Source organism: Alosa sapidissima, chromosome 22, assembly GCF_018492685.1.
Source record: "Alosa sapidissima isolate fAloSap1 chromosome 22, fAloSap1.pri, whole genome shotgun sequence".
Lineage (NCBI taxonomy): Eukaryota > Metazoa > Chordata > Actinopteri > Clupeiformes > Clupeidae > Alosa > Alosa sapidissima.
Window position 1 is genome coordinate 31,585,569 of NC_055978.1, and position 20,341 is coordinate 31,605,909.

At 45.9% G+C, this 20,341-nt stretch overlaps 1 protein-coding gene across 6 annotated transcripts in view; it reads right to left on the minus strand.

Annotated features, from left to right (window-relative positions):
* Window positions 1-5,888: 5,888 nt before the first annotated feature.
* Window positions 5,889-20,341, minus strand: part of LOC121697604 (protein PHTF2-like) — a 69,960-nt gene continuing 55,507 nt past the window's right edge. For all 6 annotated transcript variants that reach the window (XM_042079191.1, XM_042079188.1, XM_042079186.1 and 3 more), the window contains 11 exons: window positions 20,265-20,341; window positions 19,794-19,970; window positions 19,100-19,327; window positions 16,030-16,158; window positions 15,256-15,525; window positions 15,010-15,141; window positions 12,463-12,549; window positions 10,025-10,180; window positions 8,731-8,826; window positions 6,453-6,578; window positions 5,889-6,225 (listed from right to left, as the gene is read on the minus strand). The exon at window positions 20,265-20,341 is cut by the window's right edge and continues 176 nt beyond it. In XM_042079191.1, coding sequence (XP_041935125.1) covers window positions 6,205-6,225; window positions 6,453-6,578; window positions 8,731-8,826; window positions 10,025-10,180; window positions 12,463-12,549; window positions 15,010-15,141; window positions 15,256-15,525; window positions 16,030-16,158; window positions 19,100-19,327; window positions 19,794-19,970; window positions 20,265-20,341 — 1,499 coding nt within the window. In that variant the 3' untranslated portion in view covers window positions 5,889-6,204. The remainder of the gene's footprint in view (window positions 6,226-6,452; window positions 6,579-8,730; window positions 8,827-10,024; window positions 10,181-12,462; window positions 12,550-15,009; window positions 15,142-15,255; window positions 15,526-16,029; window positions 16,159-19,099; window positions 19,328-19,793; window positions 19,971-20,264) is intronic.

Sequence of the window (20,341 nt, forward strand, 5' to 3'; positions counted from 1 at the left end):
GATGGAAACATTCAAAGCCTTGATAATATTTGTCCATTTCCCGGTTTTGTTCGTGCATTGGTCACCTAAAAATGTAGTAGCCTATATAGTACAACATCTACATGCAATATCTTTACCATGCCTAATTACGACCTATTAATTTGGACAACTTTATACAGCCCTATAAAGGCTAAAGTTACCTTTTAGTTTTGTTCCAATTTAGCGTTGTGTATGGCTTTAAACATTGCATCCGCTTTAACATCAGCCTAAGCATTATTCCACCTGCGCTAAAGTTTTGACAAGCACCACAATTTTGCCTACCTTGTTGTAGCCCATACCTTGTTGTACCCCTTTTTCAGTAGCATCATTCGTTTTTGTTAACTCAGAATAGAACAGAGCTCCTATGTCTTCCTTACCTCTTTTGGTAATACATATGTGCTTAGGCGTTCATTCTATATTTCTGAAATAACTCCAAGCTTTGCTATGTTCCCTCCATCCTTTCGTTGTTTTCTAAAAACGTTTTATATCCATGATGGTTTTGAAGTCTTGAGTTAGTGAATTTGCTTAAATCGGCTTATTATCTGCTGTTAATCAGCAACCATAGATAGTAAAAGAAAGCAGCAAGTATGGGTACAATTTCTGTAGTTGCTGCATCCATTCATTGTTATTCTCTCTCCTGCTCAAACAAAAGTTGTGCGTGCATTAAGTTGATGATAACATGTTTGCAAACTCTACTTTACAGAAAATATTGTAAATAGCCTACTGTCATGCAGTTAATGGGATACTGTGCAGAGTTGGAAAGTTAGGTCAACTTGGAAACTGTTTCTCGTTGTTGAGTTGCCTGATGGTAAGGTACAGCCGTAGCTTACACCTGCAGGAGCGCTTGGCAGCCTGTGCTGCGCAACGCACACTTCGCTCCACTCATCTATAGCCTACAACGCAGTCCCCATATTACCACACGAGAGAAATCAGTGTGGTGTCCATTAAGATGTGAAAAAATAGGCATAAATCTAGCGTACACATTTCCACGAATCACGGATGTGTTGATGACATAAATTAGGAAATATTAGAGGACTTAAGGAGACGTGATGTTGAACTGCATGCTGATGCCATTTAACCCAAATGCCCCAGCAGCAGCACGGGAGAGGAGAGATTATCGATTATCTGACAGAAGATATGCATTGTCTATAGAGAGGTAATGTTAGATTACTTTGTACATTGAAAAAATATCACCATGCATTCATAACCTTGTGATTCAACGAGAGTGATCCCAAAACATGGGAAAGTATGTCTTTGTGACAATTCTGTATTACATTTTGTCAAGAGGAAAAATCAATAGCTAACTGTTCCCAACTAAACAGTGATTATAGCGCTGTGAACGCTCCTGGCTGCACCTGGCAAATCCGCCATCGTAATAGCATTCAGGTATGGAACAAGCGTGCCTGTTGTTAAAGGGAATGTGAGATGACGCTCTGATTGGTTTGTTGCACGTAACGCCCAAACCACACCCATGATTAATGTAGCTTCTTCAGACCACCCCATTTTAGATTTGTGTCCGGCGCAACAGTCATATATCCCGCCGGTAAAATAGCAACAGCGCCCAAGATCTGCCGACAAAGCAACTTGCGTTTTGCGCAAAGACACTCCCGTTTTAGACCATTAAAATAGGGCCCTAAATCTGTTCTTGGTCTTGGATTTCGTGAAATAAATTTCTAAATAGTCCGGTGCTACTTATATATGGTTTTTCTCCTTCATGACAAATTTTTTGACTGATACGACTTATACTCTGGAGCAACTTTGTCCGGAAAATACGGTATCTTATAGGACATGTGTAACAACCCCTTCTGTCCCGAATTCTGTGGTGTCGAATTATAATTAACTGATCCAAACTCAGAAGAATTGTGACAAAGCAACAGGATACGGCAGAAGGTGTAGCTTTAATCCAATACAGAGCATAGGTTCATGAGGCCAGCTACCAGCATCCTGTCTTTACACAGCTTATATACCCCTTTTTCAGTAGCATCATTCGTTTTGGTTAACTCAGAATAGAACAGAGCTCCTATGTCTTCCTTACCTCTTTTGGTAATACATATGTGCTTAGGCGTTCATTCTATATTTCTGCAAATGACCTCTGACCCTGCCTGAACAGACGCTGAGGCTGACCAGGCCTCTATGCCCTTATATGTAATTATGTAGCTGCATGCCTTTGGCTAAACTTATCCCCTGCTGTTTTACCACATCACCCTCAGACAGTTTTCCCAATGTACAGAACATCTTTTGATAAAACTACAGAATATCTTTTCATGAAACCACATAAAACCCACGACAATTCCACCCATTCTTATTGGTCACCCTAGTTTGCGCACAAGCTTATGGTTGCAGGGAGGGGATTAGCCTACCTATTTTAGAATTTTACCCGGATACAATGAATACTATTTTTTGATTGGATGTCGGAGGCTATTTATTTATTTGATTTGGCTGGTGAGTGGTGCGCTACTTCTGAACCCTGCGCCTCCTCTACTAATTATGCAGATACCTTGACATCCTTAGTAATATTTCTGCGTGAGAAATGCAAGGTGTGGCGTGTGAACTGCTGTATGGCGTGTGACCCTGTTGAATTGCGCGCGAGACTTGAGAACCCTGTAGGCTCCCATATAACAGGATCGTTCAATACTAAGATCAATACTAAGCATCTCTCATAGGCTCCCATGTAACCGGATCGTTCAATACTAAGCATCTCTCATAGGCTCCAATATAACCGGATCGTTCAATACTAAGATCAATACTAAGCATCCCTCATAGGCTCCCATGTAACCGGATCGTTCAATACTAAGCATCCCTCATAGGCTCCCATGTAACAGGATAGTTCAATACTAAGCATCCCTCATAGGCTCCCATGTAACAGGATAGTTCAATACTAAGCATCTCTCATAGGCTCCCATGTAACCGGATAGTTCAATACTAAGCATCTCTCATAGGCTCCCATGTAACAGGATAGTTCAATACTAAGCATCCCTCATAGGCTCCCATGTAACAGGATAGTTCAATACTAAGCATCTCTCATAGGCTCCCATGTAACCGGATAGTTCAATACTAAGCATCTCTCATAGGCTCCCATGTAACAGGATCGTTCAATACTAAGCATCCCTCATAGGCTCCCATGTAACAGGATAGTTCAATACTAAGCATCCCTCATAGGCTCCCATGTAACAGGATAGTTCAATACTAAGCATCTCTCATAGGCTCCCATGTAACCGGATAGTTCAATACTAAGCATCTCTCATAGGCTCCCATGTAACAGGATCGTTCAATACTAAGCATCTCTCAGGCTCCCATGTAACAGGATCGTTCAATACTAAGCATCTCTCAGGCTCCCATGTAACAGGATCGTTCAATACTAAGTATCTCTGAGTCTGTTTCTCATGCTGAAGGTGATCTTGTTCATAGGAATTGTGTGTGTGTGTGTGAAGTATAATCTTGTTCATAGGAATTATGTGAGTGTGTGAAGTATAATGTAAACCTTCAACCACCAGCCCCTCAAAGAGTATAGAAGCTTTTAGTCGATTTAGTTTTAGTGACAGCAGTGTCCCTGTCTGTTTTTACTGATCAGTAACTGATTTGTTAGTTGACATGACAACCCTTTATTTTAAGACCCCCCCACATCAGCTGTAGTCATCAGTCCAGGTTAGACGAGGGAGATGATTTCACACAACTTTGCATTTCCACAAAAACAGCACGACACCGCAGTAATCGGGAACAACTCTTTAAAGCATTTCAAAATACGTTTGTGAAGCTGGCAGTAATACATTCATTTCCAGCCTGAATAAAGCAAACGGAGACAGAGACAGGAACCAGAACAGGAGAACTTTGGTCATCTTCAGACTGTCTTGCGCCAAACAATGCAGGAACCTCAGAGAGACGTCCGCGTCCGCTGAAATATGGGGCACACACACGTCCAGTTGCTGAAATATTGGACTGGACACACACACACACACACGTGTCTGGACACTGAAATATGGGGGACACACGCGTCCAGTTGCTGAAATATGGGACACACACACGTCTGGTCGCTGCTCTTATTGCGCCAGACGGTGGATATCAGCTGCATGGGGTCTGGATGCGTGTGTGTGGGTTCTGCTTGGTGTGTGCGTGTACGTTTTGCTTGGTGTGTGTGTTCTGCTTGGTATGTGTGTGTGTGCGTTCTGCTTGGTGTGTGTGTGTGCGTTCTGCTTGGTGTGCAGATCTGGTGGCTTTTATAACAGTTTGCTTTTGTTTTTTGAAGTGCACGTGTTCACAAGTGTTCCGCTCAGTCTCTCACACACACACATTAACACACATGTATACACACTCTATGCTTTTGTTTTTTTGAAGTGTACATGCGCAGAGGTGATACTATACTGCTCAAAAAAATTAAGGGAATTCTTCAATCATACACTGGATTGGTACTCTGACACTGGTTCTGAGCACAAGTAAAACTTTTGAGGCGAGTGTTTTATTTTGCAACAACAGTCAGACATTCTGTGATTGTAGTTTGAGAATGGAGAAAAGGGTGGAAGGTTTCAAAAAATGTGTTTCAGCAATTGTGAAAAACTGTAAGTGTTCCCTTAATTTATCTGAGCAGTGTATATATACATACACACACACACACACACACACACACACACACACACACACACACTCTAAAGCAGGTTCCACAGACGCGCACATAGGGGTTCCGGTCACATGGTGTCCTAGCTGCCGTGGCAGGCACAAATGTGATGTCACTTCCCTAGCAGCGGTGAAGAGATGTGATGTCACTTCCCTAGCAGCGGGGCTTGTTTCCTGAGAGACGAGCGTCTGCAGCATTCCGGTTGTTCACAACTGAATAAGAGAACTCGTGGTACCGGACCCAACTGAATAAGAGAACTCCTCACGGTACCGGATCCAACTGAATAAGAGAACTCGCGGTACCGGATCCAACTGAATAAGAGAACTCCTCACGGTACCAGACCCAGCTGAATAAGAGAGAACTCCTCACGGTACCAGACCCAACTGAATAAGAGAACTCCTCACGGTACCAAAGTTGGTGCTCTGGCTGGTTAAGTGGTAAGTGACTCCACTTAGCTGTGATCGCCTCAATGTTATTGCCGAGTTATTAGTGTTCCTTTCACCAGTTTTGCTTTTAAATAGTGATTCACTAAGTGTGGTGCACAGTCATGTATGGATGGAAGACCATGTAAGCCAGACAAGCAGAACATGATCATGGAAATAGCTTATTGCCAATACTTTATCAGATATTTCTGAAGTAACTGCATTAGATGGTAGCAGTTCGAGACTGTTAAAATAACTAGTTTGTTCGGAATCCTGTCTCCTGTCTTTATCTGTGGAACCTTTTGTTTGTGGAACCCTTTCTTTAGAAAACCCTTTGTCTATGGAACCTAGTCTCTATGGAAACCTGTGTCTGTGGAACCCTTTGTGGAATCTGGTCTCTGTAGAAACCCTTGTCTGTGGAACCCTGTCAGGATCCATCAAGATGCAGCCATTTCTGCTCTGTGGTAAGTTATAACTTACACACACACACACTCTCCCTCTCCATACAATAATGGTACATATGACATACATTCCCAAAACATTGAACATGATGTGACCAGACCGACAGCTTCAGCACACACACACACACACACACACACACACAGAAAGCAAGTGTAACACTGTAGAATCCCAGAGCAGCCTTGAGAGCAGATTCCCGTTCAGAGAGCGCCTCCCTCAGGATGGCTGTAGTACTGCTCCCTCCCCTCTATCAGTCCGTGGTTGCCGTGGGAGACGCCAGCTGCAGACACGCCTCGTGGTCCACTGGGGAGGGGCGTGTCCTAGACACACCTGAGACCGCCACACCGCACACAACGTTCCTCACACACACACACACACACTTCAGTATACAAAATTGCCTTCTTTTCCAAATGTCAGCATTTGTTGTTTGTTTGTCTTCTTGCAGTGTCTCCTGTTGCCCATGGCAACACAAAGCTCTAGCTAACACGACACTGTAAAACACACACGGCTAAACCCAGAGGGCCTGAACACTGAGGGGTAAATAATAAATATGGGAATTGCACAAGTGAAATGTGAGCACTCCGATCGATATGTCAGGAACCCAGGGGCTGGTCAGACCAGAGGCAGCTTCGCCCCCAGGTGGTCAGGAGAGAGAACTGTCCATAGCAGGAGCCGCTGGGGCCTGCAGGCTCACTGTCACGACTTGATCTTCCAGAGCTGCAGAGACACGCACACACACACACACACACACACATTAGTCACACAACTCAGGAGAGGTGCACTGGTTTTTAAATGTGAACAGCAGAAACGGAACTCGGCAGCAGATGTTTGTATAATGCCGGGAGTTAATCTGAGTTTGTTGTGTGTGTGTGCACGTGTGCTGAGTGTTAATCTGAGTTTGTACTGTGAGTGTGTGTGTGTGTGTGTGTGAGTGTGTGTGTTACCTTCAGGTTGAAGCCCAGCAGGTCGCTGATGACCCCGGACACAGCGGACAGGATGACCACCTGAGTGATACTGTAGAGCAGGGGGTTCATCGTCAGACCGTACAGCCGGAACGGGGCGTCCAACTCCTGAGAGAGAGAGAGAGAGAGAGAGAGAGAGAGAGACAGTGAGTGTGTGTGTGTGTGTGTTGTACAGAGATGTATTTTCAGTGACTGCAGTCAAAGTCCTTTTAGGCAAGTCCCTCCACTCAGCGGCCATATTGCAACGCTTTTTGGGCACTTATCGGGCATCTATTTCGGCAGAAAGGCTTCACGACACCAATCTTGCTCCAGCGGCGAGATCACACCACATGATTGGCTCAATGTATTCACATGTCGATGTTTTACTGCGGAAGGGGTGTGATATGCATTCTATGGAGGATTTTTTGAGTGCAGTGTCTCCTCATTAGAAAGTCTCTGCTGCAGTATGCTAACTGAAAAACGCCAAACCTTGATACCGTAAGCTGTCTGAGAGTATGGTGTGCAGAGTATAGTGCTAAGTGTAGTACCCTAACTGCCCTTCAGCAGAGTATAGTGTGCAGCGTAGTACCCTAACTGACCTTCAGCAGAGTATAGTGTGCAGCGTAGTACCCTAACTGACCTTCAGCAGAGTATAGTGTGCAGCGTAGTACCCTAACTGACCTTCAGCAGAGTATAGTGTGCAGCGTAGTACCCTAACTGACCTTCAGCAGAGTATAGTGTGCAGCGTAGTACCCTAACTGACCTTCAGCAGAGTATAGTGTGCTATAAGTACCCTAACTGCCCTTCAGCAGAGTATAGTGTGCAGCGTAGTACCCTAACTGACCTTCAGCAGAGTATAGTGTGCTATAAGTACCCTAACTGCCCTTCAGCAGAGTATAGTGTGCAGCGTAGTACCCTAACTGCCCTTCAGCAGAGTATAGTGTGCAGCGTAGTACCCTAACTGACCTTCAGCAGAGTATAGTGTGCAGCGTAGTACCCTAACTGACCTTCAGCAGAGTATAGTGTGCTATAAGTACCCTAACTGCCCTTCAGCAGAGTATAGTGTGCAGCGTAGTACCCTAACTGACCTTCAGCAGAGTATAGTGTGCTATAAGTACCCTAACTGCCCTTCAGCAGAGTATAGTGTGCAGCGTAGTACCCTAACTGACCTTCAGCAGAGTATAGTGTGCTATAAGTGCCCTAACTGACATTCAGCGGAGTATAGTGCTATAAGTGACCTTCAGCGGAGTATAGTGTGCTATAAGCAGTGATGCCAGTAACTCTTTTCGGGCATGAGGACAACATGCGTGTAACACCACGCAGCGACACAAACGTAAACAGCAATGGAGGGAGGAGAGATGTGCATGGGTGCGGCTTCGGGATACCTCCCTGAAATTACTTTTTGTAAGTTGTAATGTTTCACGTTACTGTTAAAATACACTTCCAATAAAGTGAGTGTTGGCAAAACCGGTTGTCATTTTTATGTTGAGGCGGCGGGGGTGTTGTCGGCAGCTGCTGAATGTAACTAATAAAGTAACTTGTAATCTAACTCGGACTAAATCAGTCAGATTACTTTTTTTGTTATGTGACTAAGTATAGTGTACTATATGAGGAAATGTTATGTAACTAAGTGTAGTGTGCTATTGAGGATATGCTATGTGAGTGTAGTGTGTATATGAGGATATGTTATGTAACTAAGTGTAGTGTGCTATTGAGGATATGCTATGTGAGTATACTATGGGGCAGCCGTGGCCTACTGGTTAGCACTCTGGACCTGTAACCGGAGGGTTGCTGGTTCGAGCCCCGACCAGTGGGAACGGCTGAAGTGCCCTTGAGCAAGGCACCTAACCCCTAACTGCTCCCCGAGCGCCGCTGTTATAGCAGGTAGCTCACTGCGCCGGGATTAGTGTGTGCTTCACCTCACTGTGTGTTCACTGTGTGCTGAGTGTGTTTCACTAATTCACAGATTGGGATAAAAGCAGAGACCAAATTTCCCTCACGGGATCAAAAGAGTATATATACTTATACTTATATGAGGATATGCTATCTGAGTGTAGTGTGTATATGAGGATATGCTATGTGAGTATAGAGTGCTATCTGAGTGTAGTGCGCTATTGAGGGTGTGCTATCTGAGGGTAGTGTGCTATCTGAGCGTAGTGTGCTATCTGAGCGTAGTGTGTATATGAGGGTAGTGTGTATATGAGGGTAGTGTGCTATCTGAGTGTAGTGTGTATATGAGGGTAGTGTGCTATCTGAGTGTAGTATAGTTAGTACAACTGACCTTGAGTAGTTTGGTGGCCAGCTTAAGCACGTTGTTGACCAGCGTCAGCTCCTCCTTCTTGTTTGGTTTCTTCTCCATCTTCAGGTACAGATTGATCTGAGGACACACACACACACACACACACACACACACACCTTTTAGGTCAGCAGGATGGAGGTGTGTGCACGTGTGTGTGTGCACGTGTGTACCTATTCGGTCAACAGGATGGAGGTGTTGCTTTGTGTGTGTGTATGTCCCATGGAGGTATTATATATAACTGGAGAGTAGGGTTGGGCGATGTCCCCTTAATTGGCATTTGACGATGTGTACAGTAAAACACGGTGAGCTGAGCGGACTCCAGTGAGACGAGTGAAATAAATGTGGCCTACTTTAAATCCGCCATCGCCATAGGCTATTTGCTACGATATAAGCTACTGTTAGGCGATTTCCATTTTTTTTTCGTGCAGTGAATTAGGCTATCCAATCGCTATGCTGTTTTCATGAACATTACAGGAATCCACTTCATTCATTGTTTTAAATATTGTTGCTTCTAGCCTACCCACGAGTGGTTCAGTTTGTCAGTTTTTTTTTTGCGGACCGTTTAGGTCCAGCCCACGGCCCAGGGGTTGAAGACCCCTGAAGGACCCCTGATCTAGGCTATTAGTAAAGAGGACAGACAGGGTTGTTGGATATTTGGCTTTTGCCTTGACTGTAGGCTAGAGTCTATATAGCATTATGTAGACTAGAGTCTGTGTATAGCATTATGTAGACTAGAGTCTGTGTGTAGCATTATGTAGGCTAGAGTCTGTGTGTAGCATTATGTAGGCTAGGCTAGTCTGTATAGCATTTTGTAGGCTAGAGTCTGTGTAGCATTATGAAGGCTAGAGACTGTGTGTAGCATTATGTAGGCTAGAGACTGTGTGTAGCATCATGTAGGCTAGGCTAGTCTGTGTGTAGCATTATGTAGGCTAGGCTAGTTTGTGTAGCATTATGTAGGCTAGAGTCGGTGTGTAGCATTATGTAGGCTAGGCTAGTTTGTGTAGCATTATGTAGGCTAGAGTCTGTGTAGCATTATGTAGGCTAGAGTCTATGTAGCATTATGTAGGTTAGGCTAGTCTGTGTAGCATTATGTAGGCTAGGCTAGTTTGTGTAGCATTATGTAGGCTAGAGTTTGTTGGCAATGTGTGCGCAGCAGTTCATCTCCGCTGCTTGTGCAAAGCTAATCCTAAACAACCTGCTGGTGCTGATGACGCTTAATAAACTGTATTGTGGAAATATATGCTGTAGCCTAGGTCTAGTTTGTGTGTGTGTGTACCTGTTCGGTCAGCAGGATGGAGGTGTTGCTGTACTTCTTGCTGGTCTCGGAGCCCAGCGTGATGAAGCGGAGCAGAAACAGAGAGAGAGAGGAGCACCAGATCACCAGCTCCCAGTTATAGTGGCAGTCCAGGAACGTCTCGTGCACATGCAGCAGCTGCACACACACACACACACACACACAGTAAGATAAGGCAAGGTGTGAGTGTGTGTGTGTGTGTGGGAGTGTGTAAGGTGTGTGTGTGGGAGTGTGTAAGGGGTGTGTGGGAGTGTGTAAGGTGTGTGCGTGTGGGAGTGTGTAAGGTGTGTGCGTGTGGGAGTGTGTAAGGTGTGTGTGTGTGCGTGTGTGTGTGTGTGTAAGGTGTGGGAGTGTGTAAGGTGTGTGTGTGTGTGGGTGGGTGGGAGTAAGGTGAGTGTGGGAGTAAGGTGTGTGTGTGTGTGTGTGGGAGTGTGTGTGTGGGAGTAAGAGGTGTGTGTGTGTAAGGTGTGTGTGTGGGAGTAAGAGGTGTGTGTGTGTAAGGTGTGTGTGTGGGAGTAAGAGGTGTGTGTGTGTGTAAGGTGAGTGTGTGTGTGTGTGGGAGTAAGGTGAGTGTGGGAGTAAGGTGAGTGTGTGTGTGTGTGGGAGTAAGGTGAGTGTGTGTGTGTGGGAGTGTGTGTGTGGGAGTAAGGTGAGTGTGTGTGTGTGTGGGAGTGTGTGTGTGTGTGTGTGGGAGTGTGTGTGTGTGGGAGTAAGGTGTGTGTGTGTGTGTGTGTGTGTGTGTGTGGGAGTAAGGTGTGTGTGTGTGGGAGTAAGGTGTGTGTGTGTGGGAGTAAGGTGTGTGTGTGTGTGTGTGTGTGTGTGTGGGAGTAAGGTGTGTGTGTGTGTGTGTGTGTGGGTGGGAGTAAAATGTGTGTGTGGGTGTGGGTGTGTGTGGGAGTAAGGTGTGTGTGTGTGTGGGAGTAAGGTGTGTGTGTGTGTGTGTGTGTGTGTGTGTGTGTGTGGGAGTAAGGTGTGTGTGTGTGTGTGTGTGTGTGTGTGGGAGTAAGGTGTGTGTGTGTGTGTGTGTGTGTGTGTGTGTGTGTGGGAGTAAGGGGTGTGTGTGTAAGGAGTGTGTGTGTGGGAGTAAGGGGTGTGTGTGTGTGTGTGTGTGTGGGAGTAAGGTGTGTGTGTGTGTGGGAGTAAGGTGTGTGTGTGTGTGGGAGTAAGGAGTGTGTGTGTGTGTGTGTGTGTGTGTGTGTGTGGGAGTAAGGTGTGTGTGTGTGTGTGTGTGTAAGGTGTGTGTGTGTAAGGAGTGTGTGTGTGTGAGTAAGGGGTGTGTGTGTGTGTGTGTGTGTGTGTGTGTGTGTGGGAGTAAGGTGTGTGTGTGTGTGTAAGGTGTGTGTGTGTGTAAGGAGTGTGTGTGTGTGTGTGTGTGTGTGTGTGTGGGAGTAAGGTGTGTGTGTGTGTGTGTGTGTGTGTGTGTGTGTGTGTGTGTGTGTGTGTGTGGGAGTAAGGTGTGTGTGTGTGTGTGTGTGTGTGTGTGTGTGTGTGGGAGTAAGGGGTGTGTGTGTGTAAGGAGTGTGTGTGTGGGAGTAAGAGGTGTGTGTGTGTGTGTGTGTGGGAGTAAGGGGTGTGTGTGTGTGTGTGTGTGTGGGAGTAAGGTGTGTGTGTGTGTGTGTGGGAGTAAGGTGTGTGTGTGTGTGTGTGTGGGAGTAAGGAGTGTGTGTGTGTGTGTGTGTGTGTGTGTGTGGGAGTAAGGTGTGTGTGTGTGTAAGGTGTGTGTGTGTAAGGAGTGTGTGTGTGTGTGAGTAAGGGGTGTGTGTGTGTGTGTGTGTGTGTGTGTGTGTGTGAGTAAGGTGTGTGTGTGTGTGTGTGTGTGTGTGTGTGTGTGTGTGTAAGGAGTGTGTGTGTGTGTGTAAGGAGTGTGTGTGTGTGTGTGTGTGTGTGTGTGTACCTACCTGTGCACAGCAGATAACCACCACAGAGAGTGAGTGTGTGTGTGTGTGTGTGTAAGGTGTGTGTGGGAGTAAGGGGTGTGTGTGTGTGTAAGGTGTGTGTGGGAGTAAGGTGTGTGTGTGTGTGTGTGTGTGTATTGTGTCTGTGTGTGTGTGTTGTGTCTGTGTGTGTGTGTGTGTGTGTGTGTGTGTGTGTAAGGTGTGTGTGTGTGTGTGTGGGAGTAAGGTGAGTGTGTGTGTGTGTGTGTGTAAGGTGTGTGTGGGAGTAAGGGGTGTGTGTGTGTGTGTGTGTGTGTGTGTGTGTGTGTGTGTGTGTGTATTGTGTCTGTGTGTGTGTGTGTGTGTGTGTGTGTGTGTGTGTATTGTGTCTGTGTGTGTGTGTGTGTGTGTGTGTGTGTAAGGGGTGTGTGTGTGTGTGAGTAGTGTGTGTGTGTGTGTGTGTGTGTGTGTATTGTGTCTGTGTGTGTGTGTGTGTGTGTGTGTGTAAGGGGTGTGTGTGTGTGTGAGTAGTGTGTGTGTGTGTACCTGTGCACAGCAGATAACCACCACAGAGAGGGTGAGTAAGAAGGCTGATGAGACGATCACATCCACCGACCTCTGAGGACCGCGCCTCTGGAACACACACACACACTTGATGATCAGCACACACACACACACAGTTGATGATCAGCACACACACACACACACACACAGTTGATGATCAGCACACACACACACACAGTTGATGATCAGCACACACACACACAGTTGATGATCAGCACACACACACACACACACACAGTTGATGATCAGCACACACACACACACACACACACAGTTGATGATCAGCACACACACACACAGTTGATGATCAGCACACACACACACAGTTGATGATTAGCACACACACACACACACAGTTGATGATCAACACACACACACACACACACACACAGTTGATGATCAACACATACACAGTTGATGATCAGTGCACACACACACATGCACACACACAGTTGATGATTAGCATGATGCACGCAGCTGATGATCACACACTCTTTGCATTGGGCTTGTTCTGTGACCAGAGGGAAGACTGCCCCCTACTGGCCATCACCAACAGCACTTCCAGCAGCCACTCAGTGTTCCCAGGAGGTCTCTGACTAAGGCCTATATGAGTACCAGTATTTACATTTGTGTACTTGCCCATACGGATATTTCTTATTACAATAAGCTTTAAGCTTTATTTATAAATATAAATAATGAGTATCAAATAAAATATATAATAGCAGGCTATTTCAAACAAAAAAATAAACAAACAATTCTGTCTAAAACAAGCCTCCACATTGGCACTGTGTCAATATCTTTTTTTTTTAAGTATATTTTGTTGGGCTTTATGCCTTTAATGATGGGACAGTGGAGACAGGAAGTGAGTGGGTGAGAGAGTCAGGGTGTAGTCCGGAAAGGACCACGGGGCGGGAATCAAACCTGGGTCGCCGGCGTACGGTGCAGGTGCCCCAGCCAGTCGCGCCAAAACTGGGGCCCCATATCTTAATTAAACAAAATATTAACTAGACTATTTTACACCGTCTCTCAGTAAAATCTGATAAGGCAACAAAACATGATCCAACGTGACTACTGTAGAGACCTTTGTAAAATTGGTGTGGCCCCTTTAAGAGCTTAGAGGGAGCAGCCACCTAGTGAGAGGAAAAGAGGGAAGATGCTTCTGATTGCTGCCAAAGCAGAGTCAGTGAACGAGACTTAAGCATTGGCTGAACTATTGGCCACTGAATAAAGCGGTGATTTCTCGCACACTATGCCTTACATCTGCCTGTTGCTCATGACTTCGGCTACAGTAGAAGTGAATTGGGCGCTGACTTTGGTCTTGGAGCATATAATGATCCGACTAACGTGACTGACTGAAATACCACTTCAACCATCAGGTCTGGTCCAAACGGTCTAATGAATGGGCCCTAAAACAGTCAGTCAATTAATTTACATGAAGCTGACACTCTTGTCCAAAGTGACTCAAAAGATCACGCACTCTAACAAACTAGGAAAAGTTGCCATGAACTGTTGAATGCGAGTTGTTTACCTGCTCAGCCCTCTGTGATAAAACGTGTATGTGTGTGTAATAAAGCCATGTGTGTAGTGATGGCCCGATACCGATACTGGGATCGGGCCGATACTGGGCCCATATGGTACTCGTACTCATAAAAATTCCCCGATACCACCCCCCAATACTTACCGTTTCCCCTAAATCACTGTAGCCGCTACGCTTTCATGAAGCCTACTCGCCACGCTCATTTCAGTCTTGCACTTGAAAACATACCACTAGCTAGATTCATGTATCTGCGTTGAATACCCTCGCACGTATACAACTAGCTAGATTCATGTATCTGCGTTGAATCTATGCTAATACCCTCGCACATATGGTTTCCTGTTTTAACTATAGCTCACCTAAACTATGCGTGAGTGTAGCGTAGTTGTTGTTGTTGTGCGTCGCTGGTGTGTTAGTGTAGCTCTGTACTTCGTGCTAGTTGGGGATAAGTAGCCTAGCATACAAAACAAACTCCATGGGGTTTCCGTTTCAGTAGATGAATGTGATTTGCATAGTGTTTTGTTATCACAGATTTTGGTCATTTATACTGAGAAATGTTACCTTCCCTGCCTTTATTTCAGTCCCGATACCACTTTTAGCTCCAGCCTAGCATAGATCATTGAACTGGATTAGACCATTAGCATCTCGCCTGCTAGCATCACGTTTAAAAAGTGACTAAGATTTCCGGTAATTTTCCTATTTAAAACTTGTCTCCTCGAGTTAGAAAGTGTAATTAGACCAACGGAAAATGAAACGTGGCGATTTTCTAGGCTGATTTGACATGGAACTATACTCTCATTCCAGCGTAATAATCAAGGAACACCATGGGCACAGCAGCACAATGATATCATTTACCATCAGGATCGTTATCAAAGCAGCTCAAATTCTAATTGACACTGTATGTGAATGAAGGACGACAGCAGGTCTACCACCAAAGCCTCCTTTTCACACACATGACCTAGCGTACACACACACACACACACACACACACACACCTTGAGGTAGGAGCGGAGGGAGAGCCACATCTTGATGTTCTGGACCTTCTTGAGGCGGAAGTGTGGAACCTCAGACTTTCTGGCCCGACGCGCGGACGTCAGGTGACCAAAGAGCTTCGCAAAGAGCAGCCTCTGCAAAACACACACACACACACACAGATTACACACAGTCTCTGGGAAACACACACACACAGATTACACACAGCCTCTAGAAAACACACACACACACACGTGTGCGGTCCTCACCTGCTTGTAGGTGCGCTCGGCGACGCTGAGCAGGAAGAAGAAGAGCCAGGTGAGACAAGCGCGCACCACCAGACTGAGCGTCACCATGGTGATGACGGTGGGGTCGTTGGAGCCGAAGGCGGCGGACACGAGCTCGCCCAGCGTCAGGTTGGTGAGCGAGTCCAGCTCGCGGCACTGGCACAGCCGATACGCAAACGGCGTCAAGCCCAGCGCCACGGCAACCAGGTTCCCAAACATCTGGTACCCGATGCTCGGAGTCTGCAGGTTCACCTGGGGGCCAATACATGTGTGTGTGTTAATACAGAGAAATAAACGTGTGTGTGTGTGTGTGTGTGTTACCCAGTTTATGATCATGCCACTGATCTCCAGGACTGACGTGTGTGTGTTAGTGTTATGTGTGTGTTTGTTATGTGTGTGTTACAGTATGTGTGTGTGTGTGTGTGTGTGTGTGTGGTGTGTGTTATATGTGTGTGCGTGTTGTGTGTGTGCGTGTTGTGTGTGTGTGTGTGTTATGTGTTACCCGGTTCATGATCTCCAGGACGGACGTGTGTGTGTGTATGTGTTATATGTGTGTGCGTGTTGTGTTATGTGTGTTATGTGTTACCCGGTTCATGATCTCCAGGACGGACATGTGTGTGTATGTGCGCGTTGTGGGTGTGTGTGTGTGGGTGTGCGTGTTGTGTGTGTGTGTGTGTGTGCGCGTTGTGTGTGCGCGCGTTGTGTGTGTTTGTTATGTGTGTGTGTGTGTGCGTGTGCGTGTGTTATATGTGTTACCCGGTTCATGATCATGCCACTGATCTCCAGGACGGACATGTCTGCTTTCTTGCACTCGTTGCCCTCCCACACGATGGCGCTAACGCGCTCCAACCCGGGGTTGGTGGAGTGGAGCCATGGCACGTGCCCCTGCAGCGCACACACACACACACACTTATCAGAAACACACTATACACACACAGCACTATAGGACGCATATGAATTCACACACACACACACAGCATTATCCGACGTTATGAATTCACACACACAGCATTATGGGATGCATATGAATTCACACACACACACAGAGACAGCATTATGGGATGCATATGAATTCACACACACACACACAGACAGCATTATGGGATGCGTATGAATTCACACACACACACACAGCATTATGGGATGCATATGAATTCACACACACACAGACAGCATTATGGGACGCATATGAACTCACACACACACACACACACAGACAGCATTATGGGATGCATATGAATTCACACACACACAGACAGCATTATGGGACGCATATGAACTCACACACACACACACACACAGACAGCATTATGGGATGCATATGAATTCACATGCGTTAAGAAGAACGTTATTCCATGATTTGGACTAAATGTCTTGAATTTACTTTTTAAAAATTCCAGAAATTCTACAATTCACACACACACACTTCATAACTCACAGCACACCTCTCAAGCACACACACCTTACCCAAACACTTGTAAACGAGCTTGACACTGGTTCACATTAGCAACAGTAATAAACAGCAACACGTACACACACACGCGCGCCCTCATCACTCACATCACACACCGTCTCTGACCTCTAACACACTCCAAACAGTCACTGACCCTCATACACACACACACCAACACATGACAAACACACACCAAAACATGACAGAAACACACACCAAAACATGACAAACACACACACACACACACCAAAACATGACACACACACACCAACACATGACACACACACACACACAAACTCACACAAATGTGACCCTGCAAGGCGAAACCAGTCGTCTTGCGCACAGTGCTATTTTGAGAAAATCCACGATAAACAAACGTCGGGTTAAAATGTCGAATTTTACGTTTTTGCAGTATACAGTCTACACTTTCATATTGTGAACAAATTTCACGGATAAACATACGTTTTGACTGTTAAACCCTGACTTTATTTAGGTGAAGATTAAACACATTAGCAGTCATTCCATTTGTCCACGCCGCTATAAGGTTTTACGGTAGGGTACAGTAAAGCTAATTTACTCATTAGGCTACTCATTACTCGTTACTCAATATGTCAGCTCTATATCGTTCTTGGCAGATGTAACCGAATATGAATGTGAAAGACTTGCCTTTCAGGGCACGAACGGTCAAAAGCACGAACTTTTAGTAATATCCTGGTGCCATTTTACGGACCAGGAGAAGTTTTCCATTGACGTAGCAGTAGCACATTTTAAAAGTGGGCCTATAGCCTACATAATCTGTGTACATAGAACTTCTTCTCCCCTTACTTCCCCCGAAATACATTAATTATATTCTATAGTGACACCTTATGACCGTCCCTGGTATTAACTAGGGGGCAGAAAAACACTCACTCGGTTGATAAAACTGGACATAGTCAGTCATCCGCTTCAAAGTCACGCTACCGTAAGGCTAATAATAGCTGTGCCCTCGTGACAATTTACTTAAAAAGGTGATTTTCTCCTCTTCTGGCGTATTGTGACAGAGACATTGTGAGAACCATGCCAACTTTGGCTGTGGTTATCTTAGCGATACTTTTTACAATACTCTCGATATACATATCGTTGGAAAGCTTAGTCAATGGCGTTAATGTGAGCACATTAACTTAATTTTGGAAATTTTACCAAAACGACTGGTTTCGCCTTGCAGGGTCACAAATGATTATCAGAATTACACTGAAACACTGAAATTCCTTCACTGAGGCTAATAACACACACACACACACACACAAACGTCTCTCATACTGTACACACACACCACAACTGAGGTGTCACTCATTCATACACACACACACACACACACAGAGGCGTCTCTCATACACACCTCTGATAAACGCTATTTCCAGAAGACACACAAACACAGTTGCTATTTCAAGAGGTTATTATAATAGCCTGTCTGGGTGAAAAAGCCTGACACTCACATACACACACACACACACACACATACATATACTCAGACGCACGCGCGCACACACACACACACACACACACACAGATATACGCACACACACAGACAGACAGACAGATGCATGCACACACACAGACAGACAGATACAGTCGCTATGCATGGTCAAAGGTCGGGGTTATTTATGGAAGTAAACACAAGTCACTCATCCATCATCAACTGGAGTCTAACCTGCCCTGACTCAAACACACACACAGTCGCTACACAGAAACAAACACATACACACACACACTCTACACAGAAACAAACATACATACACACACTAACACACTCTAAACAGAAACAAACATATACACACACACACTAACACTCTCTACACAGAAACATACATACACACACACACTCGCTATACACAAATAAACATACAAGCACTCTGTCTGTCACACACACATACACACATACACCAGCATCACAGACACACTTAGATACAAGCATACACACATACACAAGCATACACACACAGACACACTTAGATACAAGCATACACACACAAAGATACAAGAATATACACACGTGCAGAATGCAGACACAAGCATATCCACCATCACACACACACACACACACACACACACGCATATCCACCGCCACACACACGCATATCCACCGCCACACACACACACACACACACACACACACACACACGCATATCCACCGCCACACACACACACACACAAAAGCATATCCACCGCCACACACACACACACTCACACACAAAAGCATATCCACCGCCACACACACACACACACACTCACACACAAAAGCATATCCACCGCCACACACACACACACACACACACACACACACACACACACACACACATACATACGCACACGCATATCCACCGCCACACACACCTGGTGGAAGGGGTCGTCCCTGTACTCCTTCTTGGTGCTGCTGGCGTTGTTGAGGGCGCCCCCCTCTGGCTCGGTCTCGCTGCTGCAGGAGGAGCGGCACTCAGCGCAGTGCAGGAAGTCCTCCCACAGCACATCCTCCGTCTCCGACTCGTGCCGCGTGCTCTCCGAGTCCGCCGTGCGCAGGCTGGAACACCGCGAGCTGCAGCTCGTCCCCGACTGCTTCTGCTCCTACACACACACACACACAATAATAATAATAATAATATTTATTTATTTATTTATATAGCACTTTTCAAACACAGAGCACAACGTGCTTTACAGACAAACAAACAAACAAAACAAAAAAGTATACAGTACAGTACCCAAGACAAAATAAACAAACAGCAATGATAATAATAAATAATGATAATAAATTAGCAGAGACGTGAGTGGAATCCTTCACTATTTAAGGAAGGCAGCTGTATATAAGTGGGTCTTTAGATTTGAAAACAGCCAGTGATGGTGCAGATTTGATGTTATAAGGGAGGCTGTAGGGGTGGGCGATATGGACAAAAAATAATATCTCGATATTTTTTGTGATTTTGATGATAACTGTGACTTTTAAACCAAATCAAATGGGGGGGGGGGGGGGGCGGCGGACAGGCTAGGATCTTTAAAAAGATCCTAGAGGAAACACTGGTGTGTGTGTGTGTACCTCAGGGTTGTAGTGTTTCTTGAAGGAGTGTGTCTTGCGGTGGCGGAGTGAGCACTCGCTGGTCAGTCTCTCCACTCCCCTGCGGAGGGTGCTGTAGGAATGTTCTGGATCCTCTTCGCTGGACGCCTCGTCTGAGATGTTCTCCGCCTCACGAGGGAGCAGCGACTCCGGAACACACTGCACATGCACAAACACACACGCATGCACGCACACACACACACACACACACACACCGACACACACACACACCCCGACATACACACCGACACACACACACCGACACACACACACACACACACACACACACAGGTCAGTGTACCACTGGGATTCATTAGGTACTGACAGCATCAGTTTGGGATCGAACAAGGGGAAGGGAGTGTGTATGTGTGTGTGTGAGCATGTGTGTGTGTGCGTGTGTGTGAGCGAGTGAGCACACGTGTGTGTGTGAGCGTGTGTGTGTGTGTGTGTTACCTTGCTGAGTGGCGGCAGGAGAAGGTTGTTTCGGGGTCCCAGGGTGCCCCAGCAGGGTTCGTCTGGGTGCAGCAGCT